Source organism: Aspergillus flavus, chromosome 2 (assembly GCF_009017415.1).
Source record: "Aspergillus flavus chromosome 2, complete sequence".
Taxonomy (NCBI): Eukaryota; Fungi; Ascomycota; class Eurotiomycetes; order Eurotiales; family Aspergillaceae; genus Aspergillus; species Aspergillus flavus.
The window spans coordinates 4,101,523-4,123,779 of NC_092409.1; the positions used below are offsets into that span (position 1 = coordinate 4,101,523).

A 22,257-nucleotide genomic window follows, 5' to 3' on the forward strand; every position below is an offset into this window, starting at 1 on the left:
ATGTTATTTCGTTTCGTCCTCGAGATTGTTTGGCGGTCGTTCTGCTGGGGAGCTGCTATCAGGGTATAGCGGCAATTAGAAAACCGTCCAAGCAGCTGTCAAGTATAGTTGCCGCCTAGTAGGGACCGTGATAATCCACTAGAAAATGTAGAGAATTCTCTAGGGACACCGTGGCTCGGCGGGTAGTTGAGTACCTCAAGTGTTCGGTTGTTTGCGGAGGCCGCGGTAACGAATGGTGGTGTGATGCGACGTGGAAAGAGGGGAAGGCAAAGGGTTGTCGATTGAGGTCAGCCTGTGACAAGAGAGCTAGGGGAGACTAACAACCTCATTGCAGATGGTGTGCGGTTAAAAGGGCGCGGACCAAGTGAAAGTACGACAGACATGAAGTTGTGTTGTCAGGGGAGAGAACAAACAAGGCATCCGAGTTCCGAGAGTTGGCCTCTACCCAATCGGGTAATAGATACACCCTTCAAAGTTGCTAGGTACATACATACAAGACAACAAAATATTACTTAGTACTCGATCGATAGCTGAGCACATCATCCCACTTTTGTCGCTATGTACAATCAAATTCTGCCCATATAATACAACACAGATATCCAGATCATATGCACGTATATGCAGCGTTACTTCCGTTGACCACGTCCAGTCATATCCAAATACACTCCAAAGCTCTATAAACAATAACCAATTAAAACACGGGAAAAAAAAGAAACTGAAGAAATCAATCTATGGTATATTCAGGTAATGTCGTTAATCACAGTTGTCGTGGTCTGCGGTAGTAGTCGTAGGAGGTTCTGGGATCTTCCTGTTCCACAGGCCCGTATCCCCCTGGCCGCCATCGATTGAAGGGGTGAGCGCTGTCTGTCATGGCCGGCCCCTGCGCCTGACTGAGCAGTCGTGCTTCACTCTCGTCGCCATGCTGATAGAGTCCGTTGCCCACCAGACCACTCTCTGAGTGGGACAGTGGGGTGCGGAATGCAGGATGGACGAGGTCGTTAGTACTTGTGTCGTAGCCATCGTACTGTCTTAATCCGGATATGGAGGGAAGCGATGGCGTTGGGGACGCTGCTCGTGAGGAAGTCGGCGACCACTCCCCTAAGCCGGTCCGTGGCGTCTGCGAGCGTTCGGTGATCAAATCGTCCGGCCGGCCATAGATACCACCGCCAAACTCATCACGGAAATCCGGCCGGTCCTTATAGTAGGAGAAGTCGAGATGATTCTCAGGAACAACCTCGAATGGAGCGGATTCTGAGGCTTCCATCTTGGACTTTCCTGGATGGGATGCTGACATGGGATCCATCGCAATATCTGTATACTCCCCCTCCACTTCTGATGTGCCAATGCGACCCCGATAGATACGTTTTAGCGCATCGGCGGCCTTTGCGTGTACCATCGGTGTGATCAGCGGCTTGGTGAGCGCCGGGTGGCCGAATTTGGAACTCAATCGATCTGACGCCTTCTTGCTCGACTTCCCGGTCTCCAAGGCTTCGGCATCGCTCAGATTTGCACGATTGTAATATTTCATGTCAATGTCGAATGTCCGCACACAGTACCACTTGAACCCTAGCAATAGAAAAGGTAATGGGATTACGCAGAAAACCATTGTCCAGGTGCCTCTAGCAGTAGCCACCAGTGCAACGACAGCGTTAGATAGAATAGCTGCAAAGATCATACGGTTGAACACGACACGCCAGAACTGGCCTCCTGACTCGTTCTTCGTCACAAGCACATATAGCAGCAAATATTTCTTCATCATCGCATCCAACCCGAAATAGAGGGCAGTAACTGGCAGAACAATGGGCTGCAAAGTCGCAAAGCACATCGCTACAGTGGCATAGAACAAGAAATAGTTATAGTAGCTTGCATATTCGAATGGAGGCGGGGCCGTCCATTCGATAGCCTGTCGCGGTGTTGGTGCCAGAAAGGTCTTGGAGAACCATACCCAAACCAAGGGAACTAGCTGGACGAGATCGATCGCTGCTCCTAGATTCCTCTGTAACAAGTAGGTTACCCAGAAGGGAGACACATTACACAACGCACTCACGGCCTTGGAGTAGAAGCCTCCATCGATCAAAGCTTGCCAGGCATTCTCATCCTCCTTCTTGTCAATAACAGCTGCAATGAATGTCCACGCGGCTGAGAACAGTGAGAATACCACGAGATTGTTGAAGACAAAGAATGAATAGAGATGATGAAGCACGTGCCTCTCTCGAGAAGTCTTGGTTACATCACCAGCTTGGATGGACAACCGGCGGAAGATGATGGGTAGGATAATATACACCAAAGACGTGATGGCGGGAGATAGAATACCCTGGACAGCAGCCCAGACGTGAGGGTTGCCATTAAGAGACGTTTGAAAAGCCGGCCAGACCAATCCTAGGTTGTTCAAATTGGACAAGAAGACGGCAATCATGGCGTTAGGAGCGATCCACAAGACTGTCAAGATCGAGACCCAGATGACGTTGACAAAACGCTTCCATTTCCGTGCCTTTTTTGACAAAGGCAGATTTTCCCAGATGAGATCATTAGGCCGCGGAGCTAGCCTAATCGTTGTTCCCTGCGGCCGCTTTTTCCGTGCAGTGTAAGCTACAGCATGAGCGTGTTCAATCTTCTCCCAGCTGACGAAACCGAACGGCATCGCATTTCGCTTATCGATCGACGCTCGGACGTGCCGGATTTCTTCTTCTAATAACTGAATCCGATCAGTCAGATAATCAATGGCGTCTACCTTGGCGGGCGTTTCATCGCCTTTCTGTTTGCGGGGCGGCCGTATAGTAGGTCGCTTAGCCGGTAGTCGATCGGGGTTTTTAAGATATTTCGCCAACACCGACTCCAGCTGGCGCACCGCTTCATCATGTTCTTTGATGAGTTTGGGAAGACCCTTGACGTTACGGCCGATGGCGGCACGGGGTAGAGCAGCAGTGGGGTTGACATCATCGACCAAACGCATAACACCCTCGTCCGATCGTGCTGCCGATGGAATATCAGTGACCTAAGACCAGGGTCAGTATATGTACAGAAGTGTTGCATCGTGGCTCCACTAGCAGGGCGGATTCTGTACCATCAAAGTCCGGGCATGAAGGCTACGCTGGTAGTCAGAACTCTGGAAATATCTTCTCCGTAACGCGTAAACGGCCTTATAGTTCCTCCAGAGGAAAAATGCCACAATCAAGTCGAAAGCCCACGCGCAAACGACTTGACCCCAAATAGCTTGAACAGAGACATAAAGCGGAGTCATCGTCACGAAAGCGGATAACGTCGCTTTAGAGTCTTGGTTGCTCTGGGTAAGGTTAAGAGGAATCATTACACCGCAGCCGATTATGCTCAGGAAAATGAAGATATTGCGACACATCTTGGTGAAACGCAGGAAGACAGTGGCATCGAGGCCAACGCAGTCGACGAGCTCTGGCTCTCTCGTGCGCAAAACAGGTTTGACCCAGGCGAAGAGGCCTTTTCCCACCGGGGGAGGGCTATGTTTGCGATCTGCATGTTTAACCTTAGGGGCGTAGACAACCGTGTGTCGAGGTCGGAACAGCGAAAAGAGTAGGGCAAGGAGGACGGAACAACCGGCGGAGGTGGCCAATGAAGCCCAGACGGCGTTGATTTGAAACTGACCAAGTTAGCTCCAGTAGCTCTAAGAGAAAAACCAGGTATGGAGATGAACTGTGGGCCATCTGTGAAAGTGAGGGTGGAAAATAAAAATAAACCAAAGCACAGACAATACTTACAGCGGACTTGAAAGGATCCTGGATGAGCTTCAGGAATTGTTCTGTCGTATCCTCACGCCGCCATAGAGCATGAGTATCCATGATGCCTTGACAGTCAAGGCGACATGGATTAAGGACAATAAATTAGAGTATAGAGGAAAGGGCAAGGCGAAAGGGTAAGGTAAAAAAAAAAAAAAGAATGATAATATTGCAAGAGCAATAAGACATCCAAAAGAGGGAAAACCGGGAGAATAGGAAAAAAAAAGAAAGAAGGTATGCACGATGGATGCGACAGATAAAAAGTGACAACAAGAAGGATAGATAGGAAGGCGAAAGAGTGGGTAAAGAAGTGGAGGCGGGTCTGGAACATATCAAACTTAGTTCGTCATCCTTTGGCTCCCAAAACTCCTTGGAACGCCTGACAGTACAGCAAGTCTGTAAATCCAGTGGGGAGTCGCCGTTCTCTTTCGTTCTCGGCGGACGATCACTTGTACGGGAGAAGGAGATCAATGATCAATCCGTATGAAAATCCATCAGTGACGTCGAACGAAGACCCTGACTCGAATGTCTCACCTGATCCCACGCATTATGCTTTTAATAGTTACTTTGGTCTCCAGCTCCATGTCCATAGTTGTTTCCACGTCCACGCGTGGGCACTTGGTAAATTCCAGATTGGGAACGGGACCCCAACGGACTAACTTCATTGAAAAGTCCCTCTCCATTCATGGCGAAATATTGGAAAACAACAGAAAGAATTTTGGACCCACTAAAAGTCTCTGATTGGTGGGAAGCTAGCTTGACTTCTGACTGCTATTTTGGGTCCCCAATCAAGGTCGTCGGTTGGCCGCAAGTCTGGAACATGGTCGAGATTTTCTGAGACACGGGTGGGGCAAGCGCTGATTGGATGGTGCCTACCGTTTTTGCCGGAGAGCTTATGTGTTGCATGTACGTAGTAGTCCATACTAGTAGTAGTCATACGGAGTACTACTACAACATCCAATACCTATACCAAACTACTACGACTATTCTACTACTTCCCTCGCCGGACAGAGTAGCTGGATACATAATAATTATCACACCACGGAACTTAGGAGACTGCTTCCGAAAAGAAGAGATGGAGGAACAAAGAAAAATGCGAGAACTCTAAAGTGCCCAATGAAAGTCTCAAGAAACAAACAACATGGTAAATATAAAAGGAGCCCTACCAAGGCTTCTTCTTATCCTACCAGGCGGTTACTGTTCAAGTATCTCGATTATCAGTATGAAGACGATCATCCACTCGGCGTTGTTCCTTGCCTTTCTTTCTGCCAATCCCGTGGGTGCAGTACCGCCTCTGAGCCCACCGGCTGCCAATTCCCCTGCCAATTCGCCTCTAAACACACCTTTAGAGGTGTTGGAGTCAAAAGTTGTCACCGGCGTAAGCCAACCCCGACTGCAAGACAGTATAAACTATACAACTGACCGGATAAAGAAATGCTTTATAGTCGCCCGAGGTGTTAGTGAATGTTCAACCAGCTCGCCTGGTAAAGGATGGTCAGTCCGTTGTCATCCAGAATTCCAAGTAAGAAAGCCCCTGAGGTTGCTTGACTGTATCTATGCTAAACCTAGTAGTGCACTCGCAAATGGAATCCATGCACTGTTCACATAGTCACCACCAGGGCCAAGGAGGTTATAGTTGATCGTGGGGCATGGTGCCAATGAAGAGCTCCCTAGACACGGAGCCACTGCAAACATTTCACGGGAGGTGATAATCATCAGTTATAGTACGGGGTATACATATGTCTGGGGTTCGAAGGGGCGGTGCAACCCCGTGCTTGTGGGTCAGGAGAGGAAATGTGGCTGATTTAATAGTACCATTGCCAATAGTGAACCAATTCGCCGGACTTCGTAGACTTTCGTCCTCGATGCTAGTCTACTCTCGGATAGATGGGATACTGCTCAGAAAGGGGATTGCATGTGTCATATCTCCTAGGGTAACAGGAAAAACAGGGAAAGGAGTCGCTTGGGATTTGGATACTGTCGAGTAGTATTGCTGATTTCCCTTCATGAAGAGTACGATGGCCTGAGGCATGAAACCACAACGACACTCATTGCCTAATATGGCAGCAACCTCCCATGCGAAAAATGAATGAGCGTTGATATGTACGTATGGCAGGATGTACTGTGTACACTGTAGGGGGGAAGCTGTGGGGCACGAACAGGTGTATGAACTGATGAAGTACTGCGTACCTACCCGTCATACCATACACACTGGACCCCAAATAGAACACAATGAAACACATCTTCAATGCGATTCTGGGAATTCTGGTCCGGAACTTCATTCATCGTCTCGATACCAGGGGCCGGAGTACAGACGTACCTACCTAGCACTGATTGACGTATCGAGTTTGGTGCTTCGTAAGGCTGAGGACCGCCACAATTCTGCAGTGGGGCTCCTTACCTCGTGCGTGGGAGCAGGTACGAATCAACATCCCATGGACTAGTGACAGTAAAAAAGCCTGAGAGAAGGATAGCGCGTATAGATGCATCAATTAATTAAGTGGATTCATCCTCATACTACTTCTACATACATCGTAATTGACCAATCATTCAACTCCAGCTTCCCCAGTCATGCAATATTTCCAGTCACCAAAAGCGGCCTCCACTTTTACAGTCAAATATGTTTCTTTTGTTCGTTTCCGTTCTTGGATTGATCAATTTATGTACTGGTATCTGATTTCTTTCTTCGTATCGGCAGAGACATCGTATCAAGAGACATTTACAGCTGACCAGCAGTGTTGAAGTCCTCCAGGGCGACCTTGACACGCTGGCTCATGGTCTTCTCACCCTCACGCACCCACACGCGGGGGTCGAAGGACTTCTTGTTGGGCTTGTCCTCGCCCTCGGGGTTGCCAACGGCGGTCATGAGGTAGTCCTTCTTCTTCAGGATGTAGTCACGGATACCGGACATGTAGGCGAACTGCATGTCAGTGTCGACGTTGACCTTGACGACACCATAGCTGATGGCCTCCTTGTACTCCTCCTTGGAGGAACCAGAGCCACCGTGGAAGACGAAGAAGACAGGCTTGTCCTTGTTGGAGCCAATCTTCTCCTTGACGTAAGCCTGGTGCTTCTTGAGAAGCTCGGGGTGGAGCTTGACGTTGCCGGGCTTGTAGACACCGTGGACATTACCGAAACCAGCGGCAATGGAGAAGTAAGGGCTGATGGGGGAGAGAGCCTTGTGAATGGCGAGGATATCCTCGGGCTGGGTGTACAGGGAGTTGTTGTCAACGTCCTCGTTGTTGACACCATCCTCCTCACCACCAGTGATACCGATTTCCTAAGATTCGTTAGACCTCGGCCATGCCATTTGCAGGGGAAGATGCATCACTCACCATCTCGAGCCACTGCTTCATGGGGGCAGCGCGCTTGAGGTAGGCGGCGGTGGTCTGGATGTTGTAGTCGACGGGCTCCTCAGACAGATCGATCATGTGGCTGGAGAAGAGGGGCTCGCCGTGGAGCTTGAAGTAGCGCTCATCCTCGTCGAGGAGGCCATCGAGCCAAGGGAGGAGCTTCTTGGCGCAGTGGTCGGTGTGAAGGACAACAGGGATACCGTAGGCGGGAGCAAGGCTACGGATGTAGTGGGCAGCAGCGATACCACCGGCAATGGAGGCCTGCTGGCCGTCATTGCTGACACCCTAAGGGACATTAGTGGGTTGCTCGGAGCTGTTGATCCAGATGCACGTAGGGATCGATTTCGACTTACCTTGCCAGCGAAGTAGGCAGCACCACCCTGAGAGAGCTGGAGGACGATGGGGCAGTTCTGGTCGCGAGCAGCCTCGAGGGAAGCAACGACGGTGGAAGAGGAGGTCACGTTCTAGACACGGGTGAAACCGTCAATTGGATAATTCACATCGAAGGTTCCACCGAGACTACTTACAACGGCGGGGATGGCATAGTTGTTCTGCTGCGCGTGCTCGAAGAGACGGAGGACGTCATCACCGACGATGACACCAGTCTTGCGGGAAAGCTTCTCAAGGACACCGACACCCATTGTGATAGTTGAAAGATTCGATCAGATAGCTGGTCTTACTCGACTAGGAATTGGATTAGTTTGGGAGAAGAAATGGAAGAGGAGAAGGAAAGGATGGAGGAGGAAGTGAACAGCTAGAAATAAGTTCTGTAGGAGCTTCCGAACTAAGGATCTTTACCGAACGACGAATACGGAGCAGGGGATTTAATAAAAGTGTCATTGGCAAAGGGAGGGACGAGGAGGGGCAGCTGAGCCACTAATGGAGGGGCAACAGCACTCGAAAGAACTCACCGGGTAGTGGGGAACGGATGGTATCAGTATGATTTCACTGACCGGTTGCTGGCGTGATGCTGAGAATTGGAGGGGAGGGGAAAGAAGAAGAGGCGGGGGTTATGATGATATATAAGAAAAAGGGAAAAAAGGAGAAAGAAGAAGAAGCCGAGAAACAAGGCAGAAGAAGTAGTATTTAGTTAGTCATTTCCCAGTGCCCGAGGGTAATGGATGGAAGTTCGTGTCCTTCTTCCCTTTTCTTCCCGTGACGACTTGGACTTGTTTGGTGGGGTTCAACGATGACGCTGGTTGCTGGCCTCAGGCCCAACAGGACCCAGGCGCCTCCCGAAAATCCCCGCCATCACATGACATCATCACCTTCTCTTCTTCCATGGACCCGAAACACCTATGACATGCCATTCATGCAGTGTAGAAATTAGAAAATAGATAATAATTCTCCTGTATGAGATCCACCTTCAACCCCCGTTCTGGATACCCTCATTAACCGGTTCATAAACACAACATGACAAATTTGAATTGTGATGTTGTTGTTGCGCGAATCTGGGGTTCTCCCCTCCTGCTAAAAGATTGACCCATTCCCTCTCCGTATTTCTTTCGTGCTATAGCCAAACATCGGGGAAATCGGCGGAGATCTCATCCCCGTACCCGTTCTTTCCTTTCCAACTCGTTCGGCATCTTTCTGTCCTTTGCGTCTTTTTATGTCTAGGCCCTCTTGTCCCTGCTCAGCTGACCCTAAAAAAGAAAATAGTCATAATACTAAAATTGAAAAAGGTGGGGAAGCTTCACGCAGTCGGTGTTGTTATATTCCGGATCTCAAAATAGTACTATCTATGCATCGATCCTCGGGATGTCCCCTTGATAAACGATCACATTCGCGGTTCATTGGTGGAAAGGAGCCCTACATCTCATTCCGCCTGTCATGGAACAACGATTTACTTGCGTGTGGCTACTAATCAATACCCGCCAAAATGCGTATACTTGATGCTATTCATAACGTAAACTTCATTCACCATAGTGACACTAGGGATTCTGTGACTAATCTGTCACCCATGCAAGCTGCTGGGATTGCAAAGCGATCTAAATAGGGCCATGGGTTGCATAATATGCCAGAGGATCTGCGTAATGAGCTAATGAGATACTTACACATTCCACAGTCCTCAATTGATGTGGGACGTAGCGTTGAATCCTGACTAAAATATGCACAGTATCTGCATGAATTGTGCTCCAAACGTTGAATGGGTTGGATTAGCCCTAGGATGGTCACCTCTTCTTTGACCATGTAGCTCTCGGTCTAGATCTGTAACCGGGGACTTGATATGACGAAAAAGCTCACTTTGTCTTATACTACTATGCCGTGTCTACAGCTTTCTCAAAGCAGGCTTATACAGACCTGGTCCACCGTATTTGACTCTTTGAATTGTGATTGCCCAGTAATTCTTTAGTTTTACTGGTTCCTAGAGCAGGTTAACGCGCCTGTCCATTGAAATTGCACTATTTGAAATTATACTACATCAATAAGAAGACTTATTTCCTTGATTCATTATGCATCTTATCTGCCGCTTGTAAAAGAATGTTCTATGTGCTACATCTCGTTTGAGAGTTGCCGTTGGTTGAAAAGAGGTTATGTGGTAAGTGCCTGACAAGTGGCCAATAATACACTCTAATAGCCCGACAACGATCATCGATACTTTTATATCCCACCAATCATGCCATATACTTATACTGAAAGATTAGTGGGTGTTTGGTGAAGATATGAATTGACATACCTTGATGTAGGCTGGACTGTCATAGTCAACAACCGGAGCCGACATGCATAGCAGTGGTACTTCGATGTATGGCCCAGGGAGCTTATTAACGAGAGGTCTTAAACAATAGAGATGATATAGATAGGTGCACCGTACAATAATGATTAGACTTCCTTTTCTCTCTCTAAGTATCAAATCCGAGCTTCGTCTTAAGTAACCTATTCAAAATAATCTTAGGGTGTAACGGACAAAACTGCTGCAGGCGTCAACCTATGACCAAAGAGCATACACTCTCAACCTGATCTTATTCTGTACGAAAAGTCCTTTCAAAGAACTACGTACTGGAATCCTGACTGGTATCCACTTTAATGATACGAAGCAAGTACAAGGTTTTCTATCCCTTCCCCAAGCATCTCCCTGAACCTATCTAACTAATATATCGGATAACAGCGGCGATTGCAACATTTTTGGCGAGATTTGCGCCTTATGATACCTGGTAATGAAGGTCATATAGAGCCTTAAGGGATCCACTCCTTGACTCGTCACGTTCCCCGCAAACTCAATCCTGGTGGATAATTTCTGGATATATAAAATGAGCTACCGTCCCACCATCCCCGCGTTAACCCCTATCCCAATTGCATCCATAGTAATTGAGCCCCGTCAAACAGAACAAGTCACCACAGCTTTATCTCCTGCGCCATGCGTCTCCCCCCACCATCAGTCACACGCTCCTTAGAGGTGATCGGCAATACACCAGTTGTACGCCTCCAACATGTCGTACCTAGCCATTGCGCTCAAATCTTCCTAAAGATAGAATCCACCAACCCCACAGGATCATACAAAGACCGCATGGCAAAGTCCATGATCGAAGAAGCCGAACGCCGGGGTGATCTAAAACCAGGCACAACAATCGTGGAAGCCACGGGCGGAAGCACGGGCTCATCACTAGCCTTCGTGTGCGCAGTGGAAGGCTACCGATTCCACGTAGTCTCGTCGAATGCATTCGCCACAGAAAGTTACGAACTATGGCTGCATTTGGAGCCAACCTGGACTTGATCCATAGTCCCTCTGGCAAGATCACACCGACCCTCATTCCTTCCATGATCCGTCACGCAGAGGAGGTTTCTAGATCAGATGGGTATTACTTTACCAACCAATTTAAGAACCGAGACGCTCTCGTCGGGTACGAGACTATTGGCCGTGAACTGGTTCAGCAGGTTCCTGAGATTGATGCGTTCTGTGGTGCTGTTGGGACGGAGGGGATGGTTATGGGTGTTGCACGAGTTCCGAAGGCAAAACGGCCGGAGACTCTTATTTCTGTTCTTGAGCCGGCTTTTTCACCCACAATTACTCAGGGTCGTCCTGGGACTCACCATGTTGAGGGAATTGGGATTGGGATTATCCCGCCTTTGCTCGATCGACAGCTCTATGATGAGGCGCTTGCGATTTCAGAGGATGAGGGACGGCGTATGTGCCGCCGGCTGGCTAGGCAAGAAGGACTGCTAGTCGGGACGTCAACCGGCCTTAATGTTGTGGCTGCGATTAAACTAGCGAGGAAGCTAGGTTCCGGGAAAACAGTCGTTACCGTAGCGGCGGATACGGGTCTTAAATATTTGATGGGAGACTTGTTCACTGATGAGTAATGGAAAGATGGAAATAATCTACTGACTTCGGGAGACTCCTGCCTGAAAGCTACCATGTCTTGGGTTCAGAGTGGAACTGCGTGGTACTCAACGAATCGTTTCTTGGAGTTGATATTATTTCCAAAGCTGAGGGGAAATGGCGAGGAGTGGATCTATAGCATTAGTGCTGGGGGACCGCTGTCTCAGAGGAAGAGTAACTTATACATGGGTCTTTCGGTCTTTCAATTAATCATAGATTACCGAAAGAACCTAAGGCAGAGCAGAAACGAAAGCACAACCTCCTCATAGTTGAGTTGAGTTATAGAAGTAAAGATGCTACTAGAACTCGGAAAGCTAGCCTGAAAAGGCATAGATAAGGACTGAAACTGTGGGGCTGCTCAAGAAGCTCTCGGAAAGCTAACCAGCTTGGTACATCGAACATGTTTCTATAGTTTGTACTTTGTAGTAGTGAAGATTTGACTTTTGTGCGTAGAAGAGCAGTGTCGTTGCTCGGATAGACCAGCCTAAAGTCTTGGAGGATGATATCCATGAGGATAAATATCTGGTCCACGAGCCATGACTCACCCGTCCGGAGCTCGACAAGGAAAACGAAGCGACGAAAGCTGAAACCAGAATCTGCTCGAATAAAGGCTGATAAGACGGTTCAGCCGGAAAGGAATCACCATTTCCGCAGATGGTTGGACGATCAGTTGATAGTCTAGTTCCTTGCACAGCTTGCGAGCTGTGAACCATAAAAAGGCCTCCGTAGACCCCAGGATAGGGTTTTCTAATTCGTCTGCATTGGGAACATTCTGGGTGGTTTTCATCACACTTTTTGCCAATCCAAACATTCAGATCTGAACATGTAGTAGTGAAGCGGAGCTCTCCCCTTGATTTTGCGTCGTAGACATTGTGCGCAGCCCCTACTCCAGGTCACAGACCGGACCATGAGAGTACAGAGAATATGAATCGAATCTTGGGCTTAACCTGCCGTGCTATAGGACCTCCTCCTACCAAAAGGTACTAATGTCGACTCAAAATCAAGGTCGGTGAGCAGGCTTTCTCCGATGCTCTCTGTAATTGAAACGTATCGAATGAACCTGGTAAATCCTCCTGACAGTGTTCACCAAACATCAGCTCGCATTCTATAAGATTCCAGAGGCCAACCTTGAGATTGTCTCAGTGTCGAAGGAAGCAAATGGTTGAACCAGTGTGGACTTTGCCCTACTTACATAAGCGGGAAATACGAATTAGGCAGGTGACGGCGACAATGATTGGAAGTACATAGGGCTTGGGCCACTTTGAAGGTGCCCAAGATTGTCAAATAGATGATATCTAACAAGGATAAGAGGACATCTGGATGATCGCCTTCTTTGTGTATTCAATCAGGTTCAAAACTCCACTGCTTAGAAATCAAGACTCAGGTCTCATAGCCCAATACCGCGGTGATTCGATTTTGCCAAGCAGAGTACTCCGGCACAAAAGTAGATATAAGAGTATCCTCCCAGTCTCTGGTAAGCTGTGTTGCCTTCTACTGTCAAAGCACTTCTAAGATATACATTGGCATATCTCACTCTGCCCCTGACCAGCAATGGCTGCAAGAAACAAATACGTGAACAAGTTGCATGGCAAACACATCGTCATCTTCGGAGGGACTTCCGGTGTCGGCTTCTGTGTAGCTGAAGCAAGCATCGAACACGGTGCCAACGTTACGGTCCTCTCCTCCGACCCGAGCAAAGTTGACGCTGCTCAAGTGCGCCTTCTATCCTCCTATCCAGAAGCAAAGGACCGAGTCCGTGGCTTAACGATTGACCTTGGAGCGCCAGATGTCGAGGATCAATTGGTGTCTACGTTTGAGCAAGTCCAGCCATTTGACCATATCATCTTCACAGCGGGAACTTTTGAGTTTGATCCTGAAGACTGGATACAGCCGCGAGCAGACCTGGACCGAATCCGAAACACTGCCAATGTCCGCATTATCGCACCGTTCCTCATCGCCAAGCATGCTCCAAGGTATATGGCAAGCAACTCACCCGCTTGCTCCATCACACTCACTAGTGGAGCAACAGCCGAGAGACCCATGGGACGGGGAATGGCAATGCACACCATGTACTCAACAGGCCTGTATGGGCTCACAAAGAACCTCTGCTTAGATATTGCGCCGGTCAGGGTTAACCTCGTCAGTCCTGGTCCCATAGATACTGAGCTGTGGGACACCATTCCGGAGAAAGAGGCGATGTTCGCCCATCTAAAGGAAAAGCTTCCCATCAAAGAGATTCCCACTCCCGAGAATGTGGCGGAAGCTTATATATACTGTATGAAGGATCGTGGATTGACGGGGGCTATCATATCAACCCATGGTGGTGGAATATTCGTTTGAGCGACCGCTACAGATAAAGACGGCTAAGAATCGAGAATGAGCGACACAGGGCTACCCAACGAGACCCAAGTTAGATGAAATTTTCTGTATCTATCGAGGTGTATATATCTAAGTTACATTTCCCAACTCCGAATATACATATACGCTGAGTGATCAGCTCAGACTACCCTGGCTGGGCTCAGATCCAGCAAGCAAAGCGCAGTGTCGTCTGAGTACTATATAGAAATGAATATAAGTGGTGCGCGGAGCCTCAACTGGAAGAGATGTGTATACACCTTTCCACGTACACCATGCAAAGAAACTGCCGTCTGATGCCCAGGACCAGCCTTTAGCTTCTCGGCAGGCGATCATGGAACCTGTGAGCCATTGGTTGGCTTCTCCATCTCGTAGAATAGGAGGTAGACCTCTTTTTGCATACCCAGAACGTCCGATGTCTTACATTCCTTGACCTTCTCATCCGAGATGCGCCACCATCGATCATTTGCCTTACGACGACGTCGAAGGCGAGAAGTGGGCCCGGTAGAGGTCTCGGCGGAAGTACCTGGGGTTATGCGATCGCTCATAAATGATGGGCGCGAGCTGGACTTGCTCCAGCGTCCACCATCAGTGGCAGGACTCTGAGGATCCGACGTCGGAGACAAGTTCTGCTTGGATTTGGTGCGGCTGCTCTGGAAGGAAATACGGGAGCTCGATGACGTGCTTGGCCGGGGAGCCGGGGATGCTGGGGGATTTAATTGAGATGCAGACTTCTTCCTCGATGGGGATCGCGACGGGGCCGGAGAAAGAGACGAAGAAGATGGCGATGAGGTTGAAGTCGAGATGCTAAGAGCTGGAGGCTCTGCATCCAAAGAACGAGGTCCCATGCGAGGGCTTGGTACTTGCGATGGGTTCTCACTTGTAACTCGGCTCTGTGCATACGAACTGAAGACATCCGGTGTCGAGAAAGGCGGATAAAGATGGTTTCGTCGAAATGATTCGTAATGACCACTGTTGTGACTGCCTTTGTGACAAACAATCGCCAGCAGTTTGAACCATTTCTGATTCAGGATACCTCCCAGCGGAAGTCGTTCAGGGAAAGCTACCTTTGCCGCGTTCTTGGTGGAACTGCTGCGGTCGAATATAGACCGTGAGAGATGGATCCCAATGATCTTAGGGAAGACCGTGATGCGCATATGGCGTGCGATCTTTCGCTTGGGAGCCGCCTCTGCGGGCGGAAGAGTAACACCTTCGAGCGGGCCCTCTGGGTCTGTTGACAAAGCATTCTGAATTTTTTGGATTTCGGCCTGGAGGAGCTGCTGCTCTTTGACTCCGCGTGTTTGCTTCAGGTCTTGCATTTTCGCTTCGAGTGCATGCTGCAGACGGCATCTGTCACACCTAAAATCGTCGATGTGTTCGGTCTTGAGGAGGCCATCGAAACACGCACTGAGGGTGGTGGAACTCTTCTGTGGTACTTGTAACGTCAAGTTGACAAAGGAGGTCTGGTTAGGTTTATACTTATAATGGCAAAATTGACATTCAATTTGAGACTCGAGCTTCCCCTCAAACGGAAAACCATACTCGTTGTCGATCTCCTTGAGTTTGGTATCGATGATTGCCGGCAGGCCGTTCTCGGATCCGTCGTCAATGCGTACCTCAATCTCAGATGGACTCTTGGCGGATGTGACATCTTCGGTACTTTTTGAGATTTCCGAGCCTGTGGGTAGGCCAATGGGCCCCTGCAATCTCTGTCGGGCTTTGACACCGGCATGGTATTCATCACAAAGCCGTTCGGCAACGATTTGTAGGAACTCCTGTGCATCCTGTTGGTTACGGCTAATCCGGGTCCGGTATGCGTATTCGAGAGCCTGGATGAATGGACGTGCCGAAATTGTCTTCTTGTAAATCGGGCGCTCATTCAACCGGTCCAACATATCTTTCAAAGCCCGAGTGATTGTGCCCTGCTGCAACTCCCGGATCTTCTCCGACTTCTCACCGCTGGCGAGTTCCTTTACATCCGGTAGAGAGTTATAGACCTCCGGCCCATCCAGCTCGCGCCGATGGAGTTCTCTAATCAAATAAACACGCAGGTCGCCCAGGCCAGCAAGCGCCTGCAAGACCGAGTTGATAAAGCAGTCATTGGCGGGATTGGATAGACCGACAATACTCTTTTTACGGTTGCTATCACTTGACTCATCCCCGTCGATTGTGTAATTGGGCCCGAAGACGTAAAAGAGGGCGACAGCGGCGAGGGAAGCGCCGGCCGCATATGCGGCAACAGTGGTTGATTTTTCTTGCATCAACTATATATAGGAGAAAAGGACGGGAAATCGATGGCTAGCGCAGGTCGCACGTCTCTTAGAAGAACCAGAATTCGCCTATCGTTGCTCCATGGACGGTTCGTGCTAAGAATGCCTGGGCGCGGGGGTCCTCCAACAATTCAGGAACCTGGCGGATGGGGATTACTTAAATCCCTGTAATCTTCTGCTTCAGTCGAGGGTGTGTGGAGCAAGATGGTAGCGGAGTTACGTATGGCTAAATACGCCTCTCCATATGTAAACCGAGCTAGTGTGGAGGTCGAGGTTCGTTCCCATCGGCTATACCGGGAGAGATAAATAGTGTCAGCTCTTCCGTGTCTTCTTCATTTTTGCCTTTTTTTCCCCATAAACCCGAGGATGTGGAGAAGAATGGGGTAAAGAAAGGCAGAAGGATTGGGAGTGGCCAATCATTGGGCTTACAAAACTCACAGGAATGATGCAATCTAAATAAGATCTTCGGGTTCAGGTATCAATGACCATTTGACGGATCTCATCTGCATTGCCATCACGACAATAATTGAGGGTCCTTGTGAGAAAGATCTCACTGGGCAATGTTTGTCTGATTTGCCCGAGAGACCTGTTTTAGTGACCGGAAGTTCTTCAACGCCGAATGCCCGTCCCGACAGTTACATACATTAGTAGTACTCGTACTGTACTCCCTGTATGTAACTTTCGGGGGATCCGCCCCCCACACGACACTGGGAGTTTACCCTGTCGTTCTCCCGTGTCGTTCCGCTCTCGTGGTGGGGGGATTTCATAATAAATGCATATCTTTTGTAAACTAGTGGTAGTAGGACTATTCTACTTTGCCCTAGGAGCAATAAAGAACCCCCCCCCTGAAGTTAGAAATGACGACGCCAAAGGAGATCAGCGCACTATATGTTCATGATCAACATTATTCATTTGACCCAATCGTTAGCAGTAGTAGATGAACCACGGTGTAGCTAAGCTACCACCATTTTCCAGCTTCCCCCTCCACCCCCCTCCGTTTCTCCATTATCCAGCTGCTCTTTGACCGTAGACAATGATAATGTAGGAAGGTGTAGGCAAATCTCTAGTGGAGTGCAGCATGAAGAATATGACGCGACTCTCATGCGGTCAATTCAAATTTGATTTTACACAGATGTTGAGACAACTTATTCTGGCACATGTTATCTAATTCATAGTTTCCTCCAGGAAAAGGAACAACATGGTATATATTTTTTCATGAACTGTAGACCGTATGCAGAATTCCCCGCCAAATTACTGTTTGTTCAAAAATTTCTAGGGCAAAGTGGCAACCTTCTGCTTGAACAGATCTTCCGCCTGCGTCCAGACGCGAGCGTCCTTCCGATTCTTCAACTGCAACAGACTGGGAAGCAGCGCTTGACTGAACATCTCGGAGCTTTCACGAGGGAGAAGCGAGGGAAGATGGTCAATACTGATCACGCTAAGAGGGGGGCCTTGCGTCCCCGCCGGCAGAGTGACGGGTACTGTGGGCTTGTCGAAAGTAGTGGTGATATCGTACACGGGAATAGGATTGTTGGGGTTAGTGCTGCATCGAGGGTGAAGTCAGTCGGCTGCACAAGCGAGAGGAGTAATGGCCAGAAGAGGGACTCACGTGTCGGCGCTCACGTCGCAAATGACCGACAAACGGCGGTTAGGGGTAGAAAGAGATTCAACGTTGACAAATGGGGGAATAGACTCGCTAGAAAGATAGATGCAGTTGACGAAGATATCTGCGTCGATAATCTCCTGGAAAGGACCGCCTGTTTTGATGCGTTAACCTTAAGCTCGTTAGAAATAGAAGTATAAACAAACCCTTCTTTGTCTCCTCGATATCCCACCGGATGATATCAGATTCGGGGATGCCAACATCCTTGGCAAGTTGTACGGCACCGTTACCACAACGTCCAAGCTGCACATCATCAGTTAGTTTGCCATGGGGATCGATATAAAAAGCACACTCACAGCTCCGATGACAAGAATCTTGGGGGACCGGCCGGATTGCTTCTTGCCAGCTTCCAGGGACTCTTTCACGGACTGGGTCAGGAGATCCTGGTTTGCGTACGGAACCTCACCGGGCAAAGGTTCGCCCTCAGGATGAGTCAATTGCCAGGCCCAGTTCTTAACAGCCAATGCGGAACCTATACTACATCAATATCGATCATCAGCGCTTCATAGCAGCAAAACACGTACCGGCATAGCCAGCGGACCACCCGAAAGCTATAAATAGGGAAGTTAGTAATTATACAAGCCACATAGGAAACTAACGTGGGCAATCAATTCTCACCAGCAACTCTCCGCCCGACTTCATCAGTGAGGAATTCCAAATCCAACAGGGTTCCGCCTCCACGAGGCCACCGTCTGAGAACCTTCTCCCAGCCCCCCTGTTGCTTGTAGCAGTGGGCAAAGGTAATATGGACGTGCTCAAGAGGAAAATCATCTTCGGGCAGTTCCTTGAGACCCAAAACGTATGCATCCTTTGGAGCATCCTTGGCCCAGGATCCCTCCTCAACTAGTGGGGCACCAATCTATTCCATAGGACAATTATAAGTCTTTGACATGTAGGGACTAGGGCGAACGTGTATATATACCTTTGCGAATTCCTCATCTATTATTAAGACGAACCTTGTCAGCCTTCATACCCGGGAGAGTGGAGCCCTGATTGACAACCTACCATCGAAGATTCGCTGTGTAGAGCGTTCGACAGTCACTTCATAGCCAGCATCCATAAGAGCCTTGGCAGTAGTTGGGGTCACTGTGAGGTATTAGCACATTGCATATCACAATTTGCTGGCAATAGCATAATGACAGATAGTACATGAATACTGCCACGCTACTTACAAGCAGACCGAGCCTCAGCGGGCTTGGTTTCAGCACGAAGCCAAATCTTGTTGGAAGACATTGTGTGTGAAGGTCAATTGTCAGTTCCCCGACCGATGTGTTACAGAGAGAGAAAGGAAGAATTCCACAATTTCCCGACGAATACTTATAAAGACGATAGGCAGTTTATCTCATGGGTATGACACAGACTTTCCCCTCTAGTGATAGTGGGGGAGGGACACATCGGATGTTCTCCCGCTCCGGAGCGGTGACTCAACCCAGACGGGGGAGTCTTGGCCGATGTCGGTACTTTGCGGGACATCCCCGACGAAGGCTAATGATACTGCCGGTTTCTGTCTACCAAGCAGGCTATATCACCACCAGTCATCCCGTTTTATACTTGCAGCCCATCATACGCTATATTATTGTCTCAAAAATAAAGAACATTTACTTTCATCTATTTCCAGGCGATCGATGGTTACATGCAGCAATAGAGAAAATGGGTTCATTCACAAGCTAGAGCTTCACAAGATCCGGAGAAATAGAACCTAGCTAGCGAACGTGGGAGCTTTGCGATACATAGGACCTGCTAGACAACTAGATCAAAAGGAATATAGAGTGAAGAGCATACGCTTTACAGGATGCGTATGTTCGCGGCGATACCGCCTGAGCTTAGGAAATTGCCTTAGTCCGGCTGCGTGTTCGACTACCAATACCATCCGTAGGAATCACCTTCTTCACATCATCCTTCGTCTTTTTAGAACGACTTGCCTTTGGTTTCCCCCCATTCGTAGCAGGGGCTGTAGTATTGCCATCTCGAGTCCGCGTTCCAGTAGTCCTCCGCTTTTTGTTTGTAGGTTCCGCCGAGTTCTCAACATTAGCCTTAGCCGCGTTGGGGGTGGTAGAAGTCGGGTCATGCTCTCGTTTATCGCCTGCACTAGGTTGCGCGATGCCATTCTCCGCGGTTGACTCTTTGAGTCCATCGTGTTGCGAGATGGAGGCATGCCCACCAGACTTGGCTTCTTCAGCAGGTTTGTGTTCCTTAGAAGATCCAGCCGCTTCAGGAGACTTATTCTCCTCGGGCTGGTCGTTCGCATCCACAGACTTGGGCGGAGTGCTCTCACCATTGGTTTGCTTGGGAGCAGCATCGGTCGTGTTTGTGTTCGTGCCAGCTCCAGATATATTACTAGCTTCTACTTCAAGAATCAGCCTGGTCCCGATGCATTTAGTTGTAGCCAGGTGATATGGGCACCGGCGATGATGCCATGATCACGTGAATCATATGTACAGCTGTCTGGACGTACCTGGGGTTGGTGGTGCGTTGACGCTGCTATCTGGCTCGGGAGCCATAATGAGAGATGGTATGAACGATCGCGAGTGCAAGATACTTTCAGCGATGTTTAAGTGAGCCAAATCTAATTGGAATGCGATCGCAAGTAACAAGCGACCTTGGAAATCGCCAAGTTGCGGTCTACTGGGGCGAGAACCACTTGTAGAGCGATGGGAGGGAGGATAGAAGGTCACAGAAGGTTGAGAGGTGAGGTTGCGCGGTGATATTTACTAAGACCATCTAATCCCAGCACGCTAACCCGTTCCACACGGAACTCAATCTTGGACTGTTCCATCAGCAAAACACCAATTAGAAAATAGCATATTATATTACCCCCAAGGATCAGCTCGAGGCGCACATAAGCCTTCTCTGCCCTGATTGTGTTGCCGGTCATGATATGTAAGCATGCCAAGAAGAGGAGAAGGAGACCCCATTAGCGTGGCTGAGTGGAGCAGTATGCGGAGTTCTCCTCATAGCGTGTTTCGGGTAAGCCGTCCACCACAATGGTAAACCCGATTGTCACCTGCAGATCCAGACTGACGAATCATTTATCTACTACTAAGGTTGCATGCATACCCCGTAGAGACCTTGAACCCATGATAAAGGGCACCTAGGAAAAAAAGTATCACCCAAAGCCTGGGGCCAGGGGATCGTTGCTTTACAGAACATGCTGTTTCGACTTCAATAGCAATAGTTACGCATATCAAGCCAATGCCAAGTCAAGCTGTGATAGTAAATCTTCCCTCTCTGTGTATGCACCGTGATTTGAATTGGATGCATTTGCCGAATCCGGTTTCTCGGGCAACTGCTGTTGCAAGAAACGTGCCAGGTATAAGACATCCCGTCGCTTGTCTTGGTCCACCAAGAGACGAAGAGCGTCAAAACCGGCACGCACAAAGCTTTCTCGTTTCAGTCCTGTTGAAGAGTCCACTCGGCCAGGAGGTAGTGTATCCACAAAATCGAGGAATGGTTTGACATCAGGGTGTGTAGGGTGGTACAGCGGAGCCGTAGCTAGCAGACACGAGTTCGGTGCAAGTTTGGAAAGAACCTCAATATACTCATTGTACATAGCTCCGTTCAGCTCTTTAGATCTGGACGGTGAACTCTGCATCAAGCTCTCACATAAGTGAACACCTGCTGGGAGTAACACAGGTTGCCAGGAAAGGTTCAGGACCACATTGTCTTTGAACATCTGCGACTTGCATGTCTGTAGATAATACCGCATAGCCAAGCTCAACCCTTGACCGTACTGGATTTCAGCGGTCACTAAGTTGACCAGCAGATGGCCAAACACCTGTTGCGCAATTTTCTCTGGCAACTGACCGTTCCGGCCTCCAATGTCATGGTTCGCCAGCATCCTCAGCCAATCCAACACCACACCTTGTCGACCTTCTGCCACTAAGAACTTTACTAGAGTTGTCGTCGCTGCTCGGGATTTGAATAACATCTGTCTTGTCGCAGAATCAGATGCAAACCACCAACTGACAACCTTGGATCCAGCCCTAGCGTCTTTCATGGCCTGTATGAGGCCGTTTCCGATATGACGGCTGGCCAGTAGCATCTGGGAACTCAAACAATCACGTAGTGTTGGCAGCGTTACCGAACCCGAGGCAACCAATTCATCGAAGACTACCATTGGTTCTTTCGCTATTCTCTGTTGTAGTCTGCTTGCTGTTCCGCTTCCATTACGGGCCGCAGCAGACTTAGAGGGTACTACCCGGAAAAGCGGATTATCTAGGATGGCCCGAAGATGTCGATCGGTCGCGTGCACAGACGAGTGCGGGTTTTCCGGTGTACGATCATTAGATCCATCTCGATCTGAGGGGGCTGAGGGGGGATATTCCCGATCGAGTTGACGACGGAAGGAAGACGTAAGGGCTTTGAGGAGTTGTTGAGATTCCCGGGGGGTACGGGGTAGCGGGGGGTGGATTTTCGACCACGCTTTCAAGCTCAAACTCGACGTGCCTTTCATGACGGCAAGAGGAAGGAAGGGGGGAACAATGGTGGACCAGTAGTGCCATATACTATCGATAATAAATCGTGCCCTCTCGCTCTCCCTTTGGTAGAT

At 49.1% G+C, this 22,257-nt stretch overlaps 9 protein-coding genes across 9 annotated transcripts; 3 read left to right on the top strand and 6 right to left on the bottom strand.

Annotated features, from left to right (window-relative positions):
- Positions 1-368: 368 nt before the first annotated feature.
- On the bottom strand, positions 369-4,144 carry F9C07_1283563 (uncharacterized protein). Its single transcript, XM_041289986.2, has 3 exons — positions 3,732-4,144; positions 3,065-3,613; positions 369-2,995 (listed from the first exon to the last, which is right to left on the bottom strand). The coding sequence occupies exons 1-3, from the start codon at positions 3,810-3,812 to the stop codon at positions 758-760; spliced, it is 2,868 nt and encodes a 955-aa protein (XP_041143142.1). The 5' UTR covers positions 3,813-4,144; the 3' UTR covers positions 369-757.
- Positions 4,145-4,788: 644 nt separating this feature from the next.
- On the top strand, positions 4,789-5,577 carry F9C07_1283561 (uncharacterized protein). The gene has a single exon (XM_071507903.1). It carries the CDS (start codon positions 4,891-4,893, stop codon positions 5,356-5,358), a length of 468 nt encoding a protein of 155 aa, XP_071363914.1. The 5' UTR covers positions 4,789-4,890; the 3' UTR covers positions 5,359-5,577.
- Positions 5,578-6,468: 891 nt separating this feature from the next.
- F9C07_2468 (fructose 1,6-bisphosphate aldolase) lies at positions 6,469-7,743 on the bottom strand (the record flags this gene model as incomplete). The annotated part of the gene is made up of 4 exons (XM_041289987.1): positions 6,469-7,029; positions 7,085-7,387; positions 7,456-7,566; positions 7,630-7,743. The coding sequence occupies 4 exons, from the start codon at positions 7,741-7,743 to the stop codon at positions 6,469-6,471; spliced, it is 1,089 nt and encodes a 362-aa protein (XP_041143143.1).
- A 2,864-nt stretch (positions 7,744-10,607) lies between these two features.
- F9C07_2467 (putative cysteine synthase) lies at positions 10,608-11,401 on the top strand (the record flags this gene model as incomplete). The annotated part of the gene is made up of 2 exons (XM_071510957.1): positions 10,608-10,714; positions 10,747-11,401. The coding sequence occupies 2 exons, from the start codon at positions 10,608-10,610 to the stop codon at positions 11,399-11,401; spliced, it is 762 nt and encodes a 253-aa protein (XP_071363915.1).
- A 1,570-nt stretch (positions 11,402-12,971) lies between these two features.
- F9C07_2466 (oxidoreductase) lies at positions 12,972-13,760 on the top strand (the record flags this gene model as incomplete). Its single annotated transcript, XM_041284854.1, has 1 exon — positions 12,972-13,760. The coding sequence occupies one exon, from the start codon at positions 12,972-12,974 to the stop codon at positions 13,758-13,760; it is 789 nt and encodes a 262-aa protein (XP_041143145.1).
- Positions 13,761-14,107: 347 nt separating this feature from the next.
- Positions 14,108-16,036, bottom strand: F9C07_2056151 (uncharacterized protein; the record flags this gene model as incomplete). Its single annotated transcript, XM_071508587.1, has 2 exons — positions 14,108-14,582; positions 14,679-16,036. 2 exons carry the CDS (start codon positions 16,034-16,036, stop codon positions 14,108-14,110), a joined length of 1,833 nt encoding a protein of 610 aa, XP_071363916.1.
- Positions 16,037-17,317: 1,281 nt separating this feature from the next.
- F9C07_2057665 (uncharacterized protein) lies at positions 17,318-18,941 on the bottom strand (the record flags this gene model as incomplete). The annotated part of the gene is made up of 8 exons (XM_071508600.1): positions 17,318-17,588; positions 17,655-17,802; positions 17,855-17,951; positions 18,005-18,180; positions 18,233-18,259; positions 18,327-18,567; positions 18,682-18,794; positions 18,881-18,941. The coding sequence occupies 8 exons, from the start codon at positions 18,939-18,941 to the stop codon at positions 17,318-17,320; spliced, it is 1,134 nt and encodes a 377-aa protein (XP_071363917.1).
- A 365-nt stretch (positions 18,942-19,306) lies between these two features.
- Positions 19,307-20,311, bottom strand: F9C07_2463 (uncharacterized protein). The gene is made up of 2 exons (XM_041289989.2): positions 20,164-20,311; positions 19,307-20,052 (listed from the first exon to the last, which is right to left on the bottom strand). Exons 1-2 carry the CDS (start codon positions 20,207-20,209, stop codon positions 19,532-19,534), a joined length of 567 nt encoding a protein of 188 aa, XP_041143148.1. The 5' UTR covers positions 20,210-20,311; the 3' UTR covers positions 19,307-19,531.
- Positions 20,312-20,892: 581 nt separating this feature from the next.
- Positions 20,893-22,161, bottom strand: F9C07_2462 (uncharacterized protein; the record flags this gene model as incomplete). The annotated part of the gene is made up of 1 exon (XM_041284859.1): positions 20,893-22,161. One exon carries the CDS (start codon positions 22,159-22,161, stop codon positions 20,893-20,895), a length of 1,269 nt encoding a protein of 422 aa, XP_041143149.1.
- Between the last annotated feature and the right edge of the window lie 96 nt (positions 22,162-22,257).

What these genes read in the sequence shown, in the direction of transcription:
- F9C07_1283563 (XM_041289986.2), bottom strand. Translation starts at nt 3,812, where the DNA reads ATGGATACTCATGCTCTATGGCGGCGTGAGGATACGACAGAACAATTC. An exon ending in AGGATCCTTTCAAGTCCGCT is followed by an intron (nt 3,614 to 3,731) that starts GTAAGTATTGTC and finishes TAACTTGGTCAG; the next exon opens with TTTCAAATCAACGCCGTCTG. An exon ending in TTCATGCCCGGACTTTGATG is followed by an intron (nt 2,996 to 3,064) that starts GTACAGAATCCG and finishes CCCTGGTCTTAG; the next exon opens with GTCACTGATATTCCATCGGC.
- F9C07_1283561 (XM_071507903.1), top strand. Translation starts at nt 4,891, where the DNA reads ATGGTAAATATAAAAGGAGCCCTACCAAGGCTTCTTCTTATCCTACCA.
- F9C07_2463 (XM_041289989.2), bottom strand. Translation starts at nt 20,209, where the DNA reads ATGGCTCCCGAGCCAGATAGCAGCGTCAACGCACCACCAACCCCAG. An exon ending in CAACGCACCACCAACCCCAG is followed by an intron (nt 20,053 to 20,163) that starts GTACGTCCAGAC and finishes TTCTTGAAGTAG; the next exon opens with AAGCTAGTAATATATCTGGA.